Here is a 16,924-nt window from a genome sequence, read left to right as displayed (position 1 = left end):
GAAGTCTGCACCACTGAATATGGACAATCACAGCCAAATTATACACTACACACATTTGGCGCTGAGGTTGTCATGTGTCTATCTCCAGCAAGAAGAAAAATCTGTGAGTCAGTTAGCTTCACTATACATAAAATACTTCCATATGATTTTTGTTTTCATTAATTTGTCTTCACTCATGTGTGCAAGTTGCCTGTGGGTATAACGTACCATTAACTACGCCATATGGACAAACCTATTAAAATGCTGCTAATATTAATTGACAGAATTATACAAATGTATGAAAAAACGGTACAGTTTATAATGATGTTCTTATACTGCACGATACGCTGATGCAAAATTAACTTCCCACATGTTCATGATCTCAATCGAGCTCCATCAGTGTTGATGAGCAGGGGGAAGGGGAAGGGGAGATCTCTTTGAAAAGACAGATAGAAAATCCAATCTCTCGGTCCTGGTCTCTGCAGCGGCTCGTGAGGCTTTGTGCTGCAGTGATTATAGCTTCTACTAACTCTTGAAACAAATTAAATTCCAGCAGGGTCACAACTGCCTAAACACAACACAAACAGATGCACCACATTCTCTGTCGGTAACAACGGTCTGGGAGAGAAAACAGGATAGAGACCTCCAACACATTCAAATGGAAAATATATATGATTGTGAAAGATGTTATGTGTATGATAAGCACAATTCAGCAAATTTAATGCCACATGGGAAATTGCAGCATCATGAGATATGAAGGGAGGGAAACACTATGAATGAATGAATGAATGAATGAATGAATGAATGAATGAATGAAAGAATGAATATTTTTTTATTTTCGTGTCATGCCACCACTGTGGCCCATCCCAAGGCACATTTACCAAGAACATGTGTAGGGGAGACCGGGGATGGTTGTAACACTTTTTTGTCTCAGCTCCCATAACTTGCATAGTGTTCTAGGGCTCTTAAATTTTGACACAGAGTACCTTCATTTGTCCACTACAAATAGCAGTGCCTTACACTTCTCAAAGTATATCAAAGAATTCACAATTTGATGTCAAATGCAAGGAGTGCCACTGTTACAATCTACCCCACTACCGGGGTAGGTTGTAACACAACCTGGGGTAAATTGTAACAGTGAGATTAAAAACTAAAAACTAAGACAAAACCAAAGAAACATGCATCTATGTAAGTTTATTGTGCATGTTCCAACACTAAAGCATCTTTCTATGGTTCAGTATGAACAAAAAGAACTCATCACTGATGGTTTAATGAAGAACAGTGACAGTGGTGTGGATCCTAACATTAGAAAGTTTCTAATGTTTGCGAACATCTTCTGAGATGAAAGGTGAACATGTATGAATGGAAACCTTCAGCAAGAGGTCAGAAGCAGCTAATAATTCATGTATACAGTAATTCCAGGAAAGATGGTTGACAGTTAGTGACACTTAATAAAACAACAAAGGTAAAAGGTGTTACAACCATCCCCACCCCTGTCAGTCACTGTTTGACTAGCTGTACCAGCATGGTGGTTTGCAATAAACATGAATGAAATTACTCATATTTTACCTAGGAACCTGCTCTTTCATCTTATACAAGTTACCTAATTCAAACTTCAACAGTATCGATACTAGTCAAAATTTAGACTTGGTCCAAAATATTAGTTTCTGACCTAAAAAAAATGTTTTTTGGCTGTAAAACCTACACACTTATTGACACAGCCATGCAAATTCACATGCAATGTCAGGGAGTGAGTGGGTACACATGATATTGATCACATAACTCTAATGTTATCCCTTATTGGTGAAAGTGATGATGTTACAACCATCCCCGGTCTGATTTGGTTTTCGTTACCTCTGAGTTGAAGCGGATCTGGCAGACGTTACAGGAGATGACTGGCCGCTTGGTCTTGACCAGCGGAACCCCAAAGGTGTGGTTGATCACAGCCTTCTGCACCGGGTCCATCTGAGAAAATGAGGAGACAGAGAGAAAAACGAGAGAGAAGAAAAGAAGTCTGTGAGCTATAATTCATACTCTACAACGCTCTACTCCAGAAGTCGTGGTGCTAAAAGTCGACAGGACGATCTATCACAATGATGGTGAGGAGTCACTCATTGTGTCTTGCCCTCTACCTCTGACAGTGTGGAGGAGAGAGGACGACGTCTTTCCTGCCCAAAGGACTACAACATTTCACAGGGGTGAATAAACTGCACAGACTTGAGTGTTTACAAGTCTATCCCATGTTTACTCTATGTCTGTGTTTATAGTCAGCAAACAGCAGTCAACAGTGTGTTGCTACAACCCAAACACCTGTTCCGCTCTGGACCAGGATGTAGCTTCATACTGTCCCTGTGCTAATTGTTTCAGCTCAGACGTCCATCATCTGTGTGGTGTTAAGCACCTTGTATAAATTTAACTGACTCGCTTTAGCATGTGTCGGTGGCTAAGCCTCCCACTTAAACTCTGTCCCAGACACAAAAGACCTTGCCTGTACTGATCTAAAAGGGCTTCATTCCAATTATTTATCTGGGTTTGAAGCTGAATTTATCCAGCGATCATTGTTAATTGACCTTAGCATTAGTCTGGAGTCAATGGCGGGTGCGGATTTCCATCACAGACAACTGTCTGGCACTGTGTCTGCAGATGAAGCAAGCAACATTTAGAAGATAATGTGGTACTGTATGAGTATGCAAAAGGAATGAAGAGAAATAAAAATCCTGGCCTGAAGAACAATATGGATATAAATGTGAGTGTGTGTTTTGAATTCATAAGGCAGTGAGGAATGTTCCGGAGAGTCCTCCAAGATGCAAGCCTGTTGGTTTGGAGAGGATGACAGACTTTAAATGACTCAATTTACCTCATCAGTATGTTTAATTTCACTAATCGCCAGGATTTACCTTGAGCTACACACCCTAAAGCCACAGTCTCATCTAGTATACAGACAGCTCAAGACTCTGGCCTGACTAGTGTAAAAAAAAGCTGAAATGAATATTCTCATAACTCAACCTTAAACCATTTGAATTTCTGCACAGTACTTGTTACTTGGCAACACCAAAGAAACAGGGTAAACAGTGAAAGGGGAAGAGGCCAAAGACATTTAGCTGGGTGACAGGATGGGACAGAAACACACCATCTGGAGGAGCGAATGAGTGGGAGAGGAAGATGAATTGAGACACATAGAAAAAGAGAGGGAGGGAGAAATGGTAAAGAGCCAGAAAGGGAGAGAGGGAGAGAGAGAGGCCCAGGCCGGACATCCTCACATCACACATTCTTATCTCATTTGGCTCTTTCTTCACCCTACTCCTCATTCCATGAGTCTGTTTGTTTCTCCCCCCAGAAACAGCCCAAAGTCAGCTCTGTTGCTACAGTTGCTGTGAATTCAGATGGATAGGAAGGAGGAGAGGGGATGATATTGAGCAATGATGATCGCTGCCTAAACAAATGCAAAAATAGCTTAGCGCAGCGGTGACTATGCGTTAGCAAGTTGAAACCCAACAAAATGACCACTTTAACACAAGGAGTCCAATAAAACACCAATTTATATCAGCAATCAACTTTCAGTCACATTCCTCCAACTTTTGCCAAATGTCATGGCAGCTCCATGCTGTGGATATCCGTGCTGTGACCCATTAGTTTATCCAGAACAGACTTGGTGGAGTAACTGTACTTGTGAAAAATGGGCCTTCCCCCAGCCAGTCGGGCCTGTATGGTGGGTGTGGGTCAGCAGTGATCCATCCAGTTGATTCAGCTGTTAAAAACACTGTCCAGCTGCCAACAAGCCTTTTTGGATGGCTGCTCACATGGCCTCTTACCCGAATCCTCTCCAAAACATGTCCTCATGAAATAAGATCAGACCACTATGAGGCAACTCAAGCGGGATTTTCCAAAACTAACTCACTTGCTGTGACCAATTTTCAGCATATCAGCAAGTGAAGTTCACACTGGCTGTGTTTCCTGCATGAACAGTTTATAACTGAAACAATCAATCTTGAAAATATCGTTAGACATCTCTCTCATTACATCTCTCTCTATATATACAGTATATTCACCTCAGTTGAGTGAGTTTTGGAAACTTGTCATGTCAGATGGAGCATGGAGCTGTTGAATGTGGTGAGAGCTCTGGCAGAGTTAAGTAAACCACACAGATCACTGACTTTAGCGTCACTCAGCGGTCATGTCAACAGCTCCACAGGGCCATAAGACCCAAACTCCTTAATCCCTTTTGTTACCACAGAGCCTCTTCTGTGAAGAAACCAAGCATCTTCTGGCACTGCACAATATTGCACCTAAGCTCAGCAGCATCCTCTTTTGTGGTCTGAGTTTAACATTCTTCTTCTTTATTGCTTACGTTTTGCCAAAATCTTTATTTTTCTTTCATCTTTTCTTTGTTTTGCTTCCTTTCCTCTTGTGTGTTTGATCAATTCCCTGCAACAAAATATTTGGAAGGGTTCAATTCAAGCAACGAAGAACACACTGCTCTGTGGCTCTCGCTGGGACCACTCTGGCAGTCACAGTGTAGGCTGCACTGTGCCAGATAAAAACAGCCTTTGAAGCACAAGTTCTGCAGCACTCCACTGAGTTGTGCCCAGATAAAGACACGGTTGGGTGAAAAACAAACAAAGGAAAACTATGAAAAGCTCCAAATATTTAGGTACTCACCTTCTTCTCCTCAGTGTCTGTAGAAGCTTGGAGCTGCATTGGTCCTCCTGTATGTGTGCTACTGGCCAAAGTCTGTGTGTGTGTCTCAGCATGTGCTAGACTTAGAGTGTGTGTTGCACCTTCCTCACTCATTTTGCCTCCTGCTCAGTTGTCAATGCAGAATACAAAGTAACTCGCCAAAAAAAAGGACTTCTGTCTAGTGATGCATTGCCAGCTAGGATTTCTTTGTTTTTCCTTTTCTGGCACACACTCTGCTTTGCTTCTTTGAGATGCTGCAAGAGAGTGTGTGCTGTAAGGATTTTCTCAAATCTCTCCCTTACCCTTTCTTTTTTACCCAGACATTACCTAACAAATGCCTGTCCCTTTTATTCAGCCGCCACCTCCTCTCTGCTGCTTTCTCTCACTCTGTCTCACGCTTCCCTGTAGTGCATTTCCCCCCCTCACTCAGTTTTCCAGTTTTCTCCTCCCCTTCTCGCTCACTCTCTCTCTCCCTTCTTCATGCATACTCAATCTGTCCAAATGCAGCCAGGACTGTGCGTCCCGCTCTCCTCCTGCTCGACTCACCCCCTCTTCCCCAAGTTCACACAATCTATCAAATGTCATCATCAGCCAGTGGAGCTTTTCCCCTGCCCACCAGTCCCTCCTCCTAAGCACACATGAATACACAATGGTTTCTTGCTACAGTGGTTTTAAGATGGGATGCCTTTCAGCCAGACATCATTGCACATTAAGCCCCATGAGGAAGTGGATGAAACATATTTTAAATGGTTACTATTTCTGCCTCAGTCTGAAACCTGTAGCGGCAACAGTTATGATAAAGCATCAGTCAGTCTAAGAAGATGAGTGCCAACATAAAAGTGTGATGAGGGAGGACCCGCATTGTTGAGCCGTGAGTTGTTTTAGAGGCGAGTTGAATAAAGATGAAAGGGGAAGATTCAACAGGTCTGCACAAGGCTTTGCATGATTAGACACCTTCATCGGAAATTCCTGACTTTGCAGTCCACATCAGGGCAGGCGGCTTGGCTTTGAGGTGTGCGAATGTGTGTCTGTATCATGACCAGCTGCAGCAGATAAATAATTCAGCCTCGTCACTGTCTAGAGGAACATTGGCTTAGACAAGCAGGTAGAGAACAAATCACATTAGAGGACCATTAAAGCTGTATATGGCTTTAGGAGAGGCCATTCCTCTGCTGTGGGGCTAATAACCCTCCACGTAAAGTAGAGTCTCATTAAGACTGTACAAACTCAGCACAGATCACTTATTGAGAGAGAACGGTAGAATATCTAGCTGCCAGCTCAGTGTTATTGCTGCTATTATGCAGTGTATTCGTTGAAATATTGTGCATATCCATATTTATTACAGTATGTTGGTGCGGGCAGACACCAGGAGGCACAGTAGAAATGGCATACCGAATGTGAAATAATCTTCCAGTTCATCCTCTTTTCACACGGTTATGTGAAAGCGATGAGATCCAAGCAGATTGCCATTCTCTGGCTGTTTAAACATTCCTCAGCCTAAAAGCCCAACTCCCCATAAAATATAGTCAGTGATGTAAACAGAGCTGCAACCACTTACTATCTTACTTCCTATATAAATTTGTTCAGCTACACAACAGTAAGTTAAACATAAAAACATCTCTGGGCGCGCTGAGGGCCATACCATCCTCTATATGAAAACATCAAGGTAGAGTCGTCATTAGCAGCATACAAAGTTGTATCTATTATTTTTGCGTTTTTACTCCAAAATACATGCCGGAGATAAAACAGCTGACACTGCATTTTACTTACGGCACTGCCAAGTCGAATGCTGAAATATCAGACTACGTATATCAGACTATACCAGTCCCTAATTCCTCCTCTGTTTTAAATGCAATGCAGTAAAAGCACTGAAGCCCTGTCCATGTGCATGTGCCAGTATGCAGTGAAACTATAAGGTCATAATGTCCTCCAAACCTCTCCTATGGCCCCATCTCCTGGCCACAGGGTTGTAAAACACCACACACTGTGGGCTGGCTCACAGTCATCAGCAGCAACAGTTATTAACATTCACAGCGTCCCTGTGGACATCCAGGCGTAGTTAATGTTCTGAGGAGGAAAATGGGGAGCACAGGGACGCTACACAACGAAGGAGAGAGAGATTCAGAGGGAGTGTTGCAGAGACAGCGAGACAAAATGAAGAAGAGCAAGCAAGAGTGATTTCAGGCCTGTGCTAACAGACTCAATAGTAGAAATGAGTGCTTGCATAATTTCAGTATCTCTATTAATCCATGTCTGCTGGGTGCACTGCAGTTTTAACATCAGTGAGACTGCTTCCACTTATGTCATGGCCCACGGAGGGCTATTAAAATGACTGTATCGTTAAAATGTGTTTAACAGTGTCTGGGCTCCTGTTACTATCCCTGTGGCTGCATACGTGGTCAATGCACCTGCCAGATATTTCCAATTAGTGACAGGACCTTGCTATGTTGTGCCACTGCAAACTGCAGGCAAATATACCAGGCTGCCACAAGCAGAGAATAACACTGGTGTAGATGTGGTCCAGGAATAGCGGTCCCCTCCTACGGTACATACAAAGTTCACTGATTTTACATATTGCTCAATGCTGACGAGAAATGTGTTGACATCCCTAATGGAGTCTGGGGGAGCAGGCAGCACATTATGCTGAGCTGGTAAAATGCCAAATGTCTCTACAGACTAATCTAAATTGTAAGATGTTAGTCAGGGCCCGGAGAAATGGGAAGATCCCTCTCCTTTAAAATAAATTCCACATCAAACAAACTGTGGTGTTTGAAGTGCACAGCTATGAGGATGGCCTTAGCACTCCTCTTTAATTCATAGGTCTTTGATTTAATGAATATGAGAGAGTGTGTGTACATGAAATAACATAGTCTTAGCGATGCTTCCCTTAGATAAATATATAAATTCTAATGGGTGAAGCAGAAATTCAGCAAGTATAAACTATAAAGCCCACTAATGCATTAAAATGTTTATGTTAGACATGAATCATGACCTATCATGATGACACACAGACGGAACGATGAAAACTTTAATATCCTGCAAGCTGGACAAGGTTCCCTGATTTCATGGAACCTTGACTGTCTCAAACTTTATTGCACTGGGTTAGTTAAAAAAAAAACTGCAGTGTGTATATCCTATGTGTGTAGCCTATGTTTGTGTCTGCAACTTCTGAGGGAAATAAAAACTGCAGTTCCTAATAATGCCACTTGAGGCGCTGGCTCCACAAGTGAGTCAATTCTCGAGGCCTCTTATGCTAAAATGCCCAGACATAGGAGCAGAAATAAACAGCTGATATATTTTAGTCTCCATAGATAATATCTCCATCATGACAAATAGTAGCCAACTAACCTATTAGCATTTGGCTGCTCATAATTGAGAATATAGCTGCTAGATGTGCCATCATAAGTTAGCTACCCACTTAGGGTCACATGACCTCTATAGGCCTACCATGTTTGTGGGTGTGTTTCAAACTCTGTGTTTACCGTATTTGTATTGTTTATGTAAAAATGGCGCCCTAAGGAAAACCCACTTTGACCTGCCTTCAGAAACCAGAAGATGATATGCGCGGTTAGCTAATGTCTGCAATGCATCAGCGCTCACCGTGTTGAAGTTGTGGAAGAGGCTCATGCTGTGTGGAGGCGGTGCGGTCTCCATGGGGAACTGCAGGAAGGGCTTCATGTCCAGGTGGGGCTGGAGCATCGTGGGGGTCCGGAGGAACGTCGGCACCGCCGCCCCGGCCCGGTTTATGCCTCCTGCACGCGACAAGAGACAGACTCTGGTAAGTCAACGAGACATTCATTATCTGCATAAACAGAATTAACTATTTTCTTTGTTTGTTTGGGGCAATGTGCGATAATTGTAGGCCGACTGGAAATAAATGTCTTTGGTAATATTGTTAAAGTATTTAAACTGATTTTTAAAAAAAAGAGAGAGAGAGAGGGAGAAAAAGAGAAAAATGTGTTGCTCATTTTAAATTGTTTCCTGCAGTGTCCTGCTATGTACTGGATCCAAAAAGCATAAAGGGCCATAATTGCTTTGCGAAAACAATTATTTCTCTGCAGACAGAGAAAAGCTAGTATCCCCCTCCCCTCCCCTCCCCTTTAGGGGAACACAATCTCAGAACAGTGAGGATGCAGCATTAGGGCTGGTGAGGATGCTGTGGACAGACACTGCTTTTCCTGACAAGGTGACAAGACAGAGGCGCCAGAGTGCAGTGGCAAATGCTGTGATACTGAATGGTTTTGTGGGCTTTGTAGAATTTACATCACTGAAGCTTTTCATTATACTAAAACATTCACATCAAATGAAGCAGGAATGCCAACAGAGGAGAAAAGAATGTCACAGAGGCAGCGGGGATTCCTCCACCTGCCTGCCAGTCTCCTCTCCTCTCCTCTCTTCTCCTCTCCTGGGAGACATCTGCAGCTTGATGATAATGAGTTTCATTTCAGCGTGTGTTGCTTTATGTCATCCTGACTTGTGCACCAGAGTTGGATTACTTGGTTGTGTCTAATTATAGACTGAATGAATCCTAGACTCTGACACATGCTCCCTGGCTTTGACTGTATCCCAGCTTGCTGTTGGGCTGCATAGGAAAACACAGTAACTTATGAAGAGCAGCACAAAGAGGACTCGACTCGGTACACACAAAAAACACACCTGTGCATTATGTCAATGTTTAATCCTCGTACAAAAGCACGCAAGGATGTCTTAATGATACACAGCTCCCTCTTCTCGTCTTTGCTCCCATCTGCCTTCTTTCCCCCCACTCCTTATCCCCCCTCGTCTCCTCTTTAACCTCTGTCAAGGATGATAGTGATGGGGCCCACACAGCAAAACTCAGCCTTAGCAAGCTCTTAGATTAAGCCTCTTAATATCCGCAACTGGATTTCTGTGGCTTTCAAATTCCCCCGGGACTTAAAGCTCTGCCGCTCTCCTTTTTGGGATTGCTTTAAGCTACTCTCTCGCCCTGTTACTTGCTGTTTTCTCGCTCTGCTTCCTACTGCAATTTGTTTCTACCTGCCTCCACACTTTTGCATGATAATTTTGCCATTATTTGACACCTCTGCATTTTAATCAAGCTTTATGTCAACACTGTGATCAGAGAAAACAATATGGCTGGTGGAGAGGAATGGAGGAATATGGTGTTAGGGGATGCAGTCTCCAATGTTTGGATTACACAGAGAGAGAGAGAGAGAGAGAGAGAGAGAGAGAGAGAGAGAGAGAGAGAGACTTTGTAAGACTAAGGGAAAGTGCTGTCTCAGCTGAAGCCCAGCTGCCTTCTGCTGCGCATCTGTGGGCCTTGAGGTGTAAAAGGACTGCATCATTACATCAAGTTAGGCGTGTAGTTTCCTCCAAATTAACAATCCACAAATATACACATGTATGAATGCACAAGCTAATGCTCACACACGCACACATCTATTCTTAAACCATAAGAAACAAGTTAGTGGACCTTGTGCCTTCTGGATTTCCAGCTGGTGGTTTGTTTTGGCCTCATCATTGCAGGCTGACTCGGTGCTCATAAACTCTTTTATTATCATATCAAAACATTTGTGTCTTTGTGTGTTGTTCCGAATTAGAAAGGCTTTCACACTCTATACACAGCAGTAGAAGAACAAACGGCCAGTTTCCTCAGTCAGTCTTCAGCTACGCTGCTATTTAATGTTGTTTGATGTGATGAGAGGATTTTGAGGTCCTGCTGCTGCTTTCTCCTCTACCTTCACCTCCATGACTGATGAAAGCAGCCGCTCCCCTAGGGATGCTCCACTAACAACATGACTAATACACTGCCTCTTGACGGCATTTATCATGACAGTATACTGCCTCTTGATACGTGCCTTAAATCAGAGGCTCTTTGTGCGAGCTTGTGTGCCTGTGTGTGTGTGTGTGTGTTTGCTTTCCTTGGAAAGAGTGACAACTCTCTAAGCTAAAGTTGCACAGTAGTAATGTTTGCAGCTCCCCAGTGAGTCTGCACTCGAACATGGGGCCTGTTTACTGGCTGTGGGTCAGCCAGGCTCTGGCGGACAGACAAACAGACTGTCAGACAAGAGACGGGTTGACCAGGGGAAACGACATGTCTGCAGCCGCAGGAGCAGCTGAAATCTGAGGTAGTGAGCGGAGCTGACGGTTTAGACACTTGTCCTTGAAGCAAAGACAGTCTTTGTCATCTGGGACTCAGTGTGCATATACATGTGTCTGTCTGTGCATTTTGTGCACTGTGAGTGTAGCTGCTTTATTCTCCCAGAGTATAATTACCCCCATTAATTTAAACCTCTCTATTGGGACTTTGGGGAGTGTAAATCAAAGAAACTGTTGTATGGTTGAAGAGTGTGTCTATGTGACCTGCATGCACCACATTTTGTGTGTGTGTGTATGCAGTTTGTAAATGAGTGCATATTTGTATGTAGTCCCAGCAGGTTCTGCTCTGCTCATTGACAAAATCTTGCTTTAGAGCCAGCGCTAATAAAACGATGAGCTTTTAGTGTTTCTTGCAGTTTGCACAGAAGACAACCGCATGACATAAAAAACACAGCATTTTGTGAGCTACTGTGCACACACAGCTGAATACTGAACTGCTTTTTTTCAATGTAATGGCTATTTACATTTTTCTGAGATGTAGACTGTTTGCTGAACAAAACAAGCATTTTGGTGATATAACCTTTTGCTTCAGGAAATTATGACATACAGGCATTTTATGAACTACCGAATTGCTGATGAACAGATGAATAAAAACAATTATGGACAGAAATCATCAACGCTCAATAATGAAAATAGCTGTAAGCTGTGGCCCGAAGTGAAGTGAAATATTATTATTGAATATATAAATAAGTGAGGACAAAACTGTGTTTTCACTGCGTGTATTGCCACATTTCCTCCCTCTGTTCTCCCAGCTGGCTCTTGGAGACTGATTTGGCTGAGCGTCTGTGTGAGACAGTGACAGACAGGCCAGTCTGCAAGAGCTGAGAGGAGTCAGACAGTGATTTAGATGTTGTTAAACCCTTTGACATGCCAGGAATCTCACCAGGCTCGCAGGGCCCATAATCAGACCTCTTAAATGGCCTGCTTGGCTGGACACCTCCAGAGGACTTGGTGTTGCAGCTTGTGTATGCTCCAAGTGCGCCAGAGCTTTTATAGTTCCATCTTTGTGAGAACCGTTGTGAGATTTGGATCTTGAGTGTATGGGTTTTTTCTGGTTTTTTTTTCAAAGCTCCATATTTTACCCATTTCCTGTGTTTTTTATTTGAGGCATTGCTACCTGTATCCACAAAAAGATAAATTTTTGGTTTTAAGAACCAAAAAGCATCTCTTCTCTCAGGCTCTACAGCAATTTCATTTTAAATCACATCTTTTCCGATGTTTCCTACTGCTTTTTTATTTTTGATTCAAGAAAACACAAAAAACTTGTAGAAATGATAACACTGACAGTCGCTCTTGTAATGAATTACAAGCATTGCTGACCTTGTTTTTCTGCTAGCAGCTGTTGTGCAATTTGTGCAGTTTAATTCTATATCTTAACGCTACAACTGTCTGCACTGTTCCTCGTTCATAGTATTTTTTGTGACTAATCAACTGCGGAGTAGACAATCTGCTTCCTGTTTACACCAGCTTGTGCATGCTTAGTGTATATGACTGGTTGTGTGTGTGTGTTAATTTTGAGCGCTGAGCTGAAACAGTTGTCTGAATGGAGGTGGTTGGATATAGCCCCAGGCCTCTCTCTGGATCTCTAGTAATAACAGGTTTTTGAGGCGTTTTCTGGCTGTTGAAATTAAAAATATTAGCAGATACACTCCTCCTGCAAGGTTGCATTGTGGGTATGGGTGGATGGGGCTTGGCTCAGAGCAGTGACTGCTTTGTTGTGACGTCACAAACTTACAGAAGTCCTAACATCATGTTTTAAGGCAGCGTCTCTAAAAATGGTCTGTGCGTATCTGTTTAACTGAGCACTTTGGTACTTTCACCGTATTACTACAGAACATAGACCTGGTTTATAATTTTAAAAAAAAGACATGGAAATCTTTAAAAAAAAGGAACCTTTAAGTTTCGATTACAGTCAGAGCGAGAGTTTGGGTTATGTGGGTAGTTGAAATCGTCAGGACAAGTATTCAAATGTATGTGTATGAGCACCCACACTTAGAAAAACCCAGTGCAAAACCCCGTGTTCACACTACTGTTGCATACACACAGATAACAGAAAGAAAGAAAGGACAGAACAGGCTATCTGCAGGTGGAGGCAGGGGGGGAATAGAAGATGAAAACTGGTGCAGTACAGTATAAACAGAGTGTACGGGGGGAAGAAGAAGGAGGCTTAAAAAAAAGAGAGAGCAGAGCAGGCAGCAGAGAGATCAAACGAGGGGGTGACTGATTTCCCTATTTGGAATAATTCGCCAGCCTGCATGACCCTGATAAATCTGCTGTTGGCCACATCACCACCTCCACTGGAAATACACATCATCAATGCTCCCCAATCCTGTTTCTCCATGGGACAGTTTAATTCCCAAACTTGTGTCCCTGTATGTGCATTTGAAAAAGAGGAGACAAAATAACAAACAAAGAAAGTGCAAATAACAGATGGTGGGTCATAGCATTTTCGTATTGTTACTGCTTCTGTTTTGTGTGTTTCCTTTTTCACGCAATAACTGTGATATGATAGTGAAAAAAACAGCTCAGAAAATATTCCAAAAGTGATCAGTCTGTTGAATATAGGAAAAAGTGATGGTTAAAGATTCACAAATTGATTTCACAAATTGATTTTTCACATGAAAATCTGCACCTCCATTACTAAATTATAATGTTATGATCATGCGAGTTAATGTTCATGCCAGTGAATGTCTGGTATAAACAGAATATAATAGAGGAAGAATTTTTATAAAATCCCCATCGGGTGTTTTCCTTGCTTATGCTGCAAGACAAAAAGCTGTTTCTCGAATCTAGGCTAAGAGAATCTTTTCATGTCTTGAGATTATCTAACCGGCTGTGTAGGTTGTGCCACACTGTGTTCAGCCTTCTTTCCCATGGGCGTTGGATGCATTCAGGAGAGAACAATGAGAGCGGGGTAGTTGGCACAAGACACGCTGGACAGGCACAGATGTGCCAGGGTTGTTGGCAGCAGATGCAGGGAGAAGGAGGTGGTAGCAGTCAGACTGCCAATCTGCTTTTTCTGCAGGGCCATGAAGTGGGCACCTGTGCTCCACATGGCCCATACAGTACATACACCGTGTATAGTCAGTGCTGTCAATATAGTTGATGTTGGAACACAGCCAACAGCAACACAGACAAGATTCAATACGTTTAATAATACTGCACCTGACGGGGATTGATGATAATGAAACAACAACTAAGGAATATTTTTTGGCATATCAAAGTTATGTGCCTTGGCTTTAGTGATTAAGTGTGCAGTGATCATAATTCACTTTATGGGCATGGGGTGCGTGCGCAGTGCATTGAGATTCCCGGCAAACTGCTGGCACTAAAGCCTGAAAAAACCTGCCCTCGGCTTGTGTATACATTACTGAGAGAATTCTGAATCAGTCAGATGATTTAAAGAGACCCGGAGCTGCACTGGGAGCTTCCTCAACATAACCCTTAACATAGTTTCTCATCAAACCTCCCTTTACGCTCTCTCTCTCAAAACAGAGTGCAGCAGACTTGTACTGTAGGAACACCATTAGCAGCTCCTCAGACCAGTCTGACAGCTCAGAGGATGGTAGCTGTCTGCACACTGACGAACACATGGAAGAGATACAGACTCGGATTGCCAGACTATTTCATAACCACCGAGGAGAGAATTCTCATGACCTAAAATGACTGGCTTGTTATTATGACTACGGCATTTGTGATCAGGGGAAAAAAAAGCTTTGTTTTTTTTTATACACCCCTGCAGGTTTACTGCTTCATATAGGCTGTAGTGTAAGATAGATGGATGGACATCTGTCCGTCTCTCTCCATTTCTCTTTCCGACTCGTTCTCATCTCTCTTGCAATTCCTTTCTTGCCTCCCTCATGATCAGCTCAGTGTGTATTCTGCGCTGCACACAGCTGTGCCCGGGAATACAGGAATAGCCAATTCATTTCAGCAATGGAGGCAGTGTGATAGAGAGCAGCAGGCACAGGGTACAAGAGGGAGAGTGAGAGAATGAAAATTTGGTCCTGCTCCATTCAGTATTCCCTTCCAGTCTCAGGCCCAGCGGGACACTGTGCCTCCCTCTCACCTGACCACCAGCGCAATCAACAAGATCACAGGCCTGGCCAAAAGCCCTGCCGGACTGTACAATGAAAATACCCACACACACACACACACACACACACACACACATTCAAGTTGAAAGATACACACACACCCATAACAGATCAATGCATTAATACATGAACACACAGTGTTCCAAAAGACTGAATTCACTTTTTCTCTAGGACACACATAAACTTCAGTGCACTCATTTTTTTTAACATATAGAGGATTATCCTATATGCTCATTAAAGGCAACATTCCTCTGACTCACATGTCTCACTGGCTTTACACCTTCATCCATCATAAACCCTTTGACTGTTTGAAGTTTACCACCAACCACTCACTCATGTGCACATGCTTCTTCATATTTGTTTAAAGCACAAGAAGCCTGATGCCTCACCTGTCACCTTCAGATCCTGCACAGAGTGCTATGAAGGGTCATAAGTCGTGCGTGTGTGTGTGTGTGTGTGTGTGTGTGTGTGTGTGTGTGTGTGTGTGTGTGTGTGTGTGTGTGTGTGTGTGTGTGCCTGATGGCTGTATCCTGAGCTGCTTACCTGCCTCTGCTCATAAGACAGCTGTGGCAGCAGCATCCCTTCCTGCAGATAGCTGCCTCAGCCTCTGTGAGGAGTGAATTAAGGTCTCACAGCATCTGACTCACAGGTGATGCATTTCATCTGAGAAAGCAACAAGGCTCACATTGCGCCGCCCGGGAGTCACACGGTGAGGTTTTTCCACCACCATCATGTAAAACCTAGCTGTACAGGTTTGACTCAAAGCGACCACAAGAGTGTGCTGCTGAGCCCCTCTGTAAACTTCGACACAGCCACTTCAACTTTTTTACTTTAGTGCCTGAAAAAATGATTTTGAGGTCTAAAAACTGCACGCTCCTACCAAAGTTTATCTTCCTCATCTTTTCTAATCATAGAATGCAAATTCCTAGTTTCCTATGAAGGTTAATACATGCACAGAAGGTAGGTGGATGGAGATAAAGATCTGTTTGATTTCCTGCCTGGAACTGCTGGTGTTATGCTACGCTTTAATGGGAGGATTACGCAGGGAGAAAACTGGGAAAGCTGAAAGTTGTGCGACTGCCACAAACGCCAGTTGGCCTCCCTGTCTACATTGGTGTTGCGTGTAAGGTATGCGCATATGTGTCCATGTGTTGTCTTGTGCACTTGTGTGTATGGGTGTAAAAGGGGTTGTGAGAGCTCGGTTACTGTGATATGATACAGTGGTTGCAGCTCAAGACTTTAGCACAGTGCTAAGTATTAGTCAGAACATGTCTCAGTCCTTAATCCAAATATACGCACTGCAGTGAGACTCATAAACACACACAGAGACGCACACACCTACACAAGTACCCACAGAACTGCAAACAACCCAGAACAGTGCAGTGCCAGTAGTGGAATATGGTGGGTTATCTTAATAGCTTATAAATGAATGCTACCTTTGTTTCTGAATTGTTTTGTCAGCATCTGTGCAGCGTAACTGAACCGGCAACATGCTTGTGTACATTTTTTCTCTGCGTCAGTAGGAGGGTGTTAAGCTTCCCTCTCTAATTGTAGGTCATTTATGTTTTATCCAACCTACCAATTTGGAAAACAGTAATTTAGCTAATTTCATTGTACTGTAAGGTATGAGGAAAGTACAGCCCGTGGCATGCATGGTATTGGCTCTGTAGCTGGAATTGTTTTCAAAAATACAGAAGCAGCAGCAACATTAAGGTCACACACTAAGTTAAAACAGCTTTGATTAAAGCTTCCAAACCCACAAGTCTCATATGCATAGTTTACATTTTTATGTTGAAGGACAAATGGGTGTGAGTTCGTCATTCCGCTCACTAACACACATGCACACAGCAGAAAGTCGATATGTTGCCCTTTGCAATCTGATCACAGAACTTAATTCCTCAGCTCCATTTCAAGTACAGCTTCTATTTGAAAATATTAGCACCTGTAACAGATTTACCTCAGGCTTTGGCCCTTGGAAAACACACACATACACCACACTGGTATACACACTACATACAGAAATACTTTATATA

At 43.0% G+C, this 16,924-nt stretch overlaps 1 protein-coding gene across 4 annotated transcripts in view; it reads right to left on the bottom strand.

Annotated features, from left to right (window-relative positions):
* The window catches only part of znf385a (zinc finger protein 385A), a 59,560-nt gene that overhangs the window by 17,231 nt on the left and 25,405 nt on the right, over nt 1-16,924 (bottom strand). For 3 of the 4 annotated variants that reach the window (XM_085781961.1, XM_085781962.1, XM_085781963.1), the window contains exons 2-3: nt 8,257-8,408; nt 1,834-1,944 (exon numbers count right to left, since the gene is read on the bottom strand). In XM_085781961.1, coding sequence (XP_085638087.1) covers nt 1,834-1,944; nt 8,257-8,408 — 263 coding nt within the window. Of the gene's footprint in view, nt 1-1,833; nt 1,945-4,638; nt 5,192-8,256; nt 8,409-16,924 lie in introns of those variants that run through there. The other variant, XM_085781964.1, reaches the window with a different exon arrangement.

The sequence above is a fragment of the Trachurus japonicus genome, chromosome 7 (genome assembly GCF_045865225.1).
Source record: "Trachurus japonicus isolate A0001 chromosome 7, Traja_1.0".
Taxonomy (NCBI): domain Eukaryota; kingdom Metazoa; phylum Chordata; class Actinopteri; order Carangiformes; family Carangidae; genus Trachurus; species Trachurus japonicus.
This window is presented reverse-complemented; position numbering and strand designations above follow the sequence as displayed.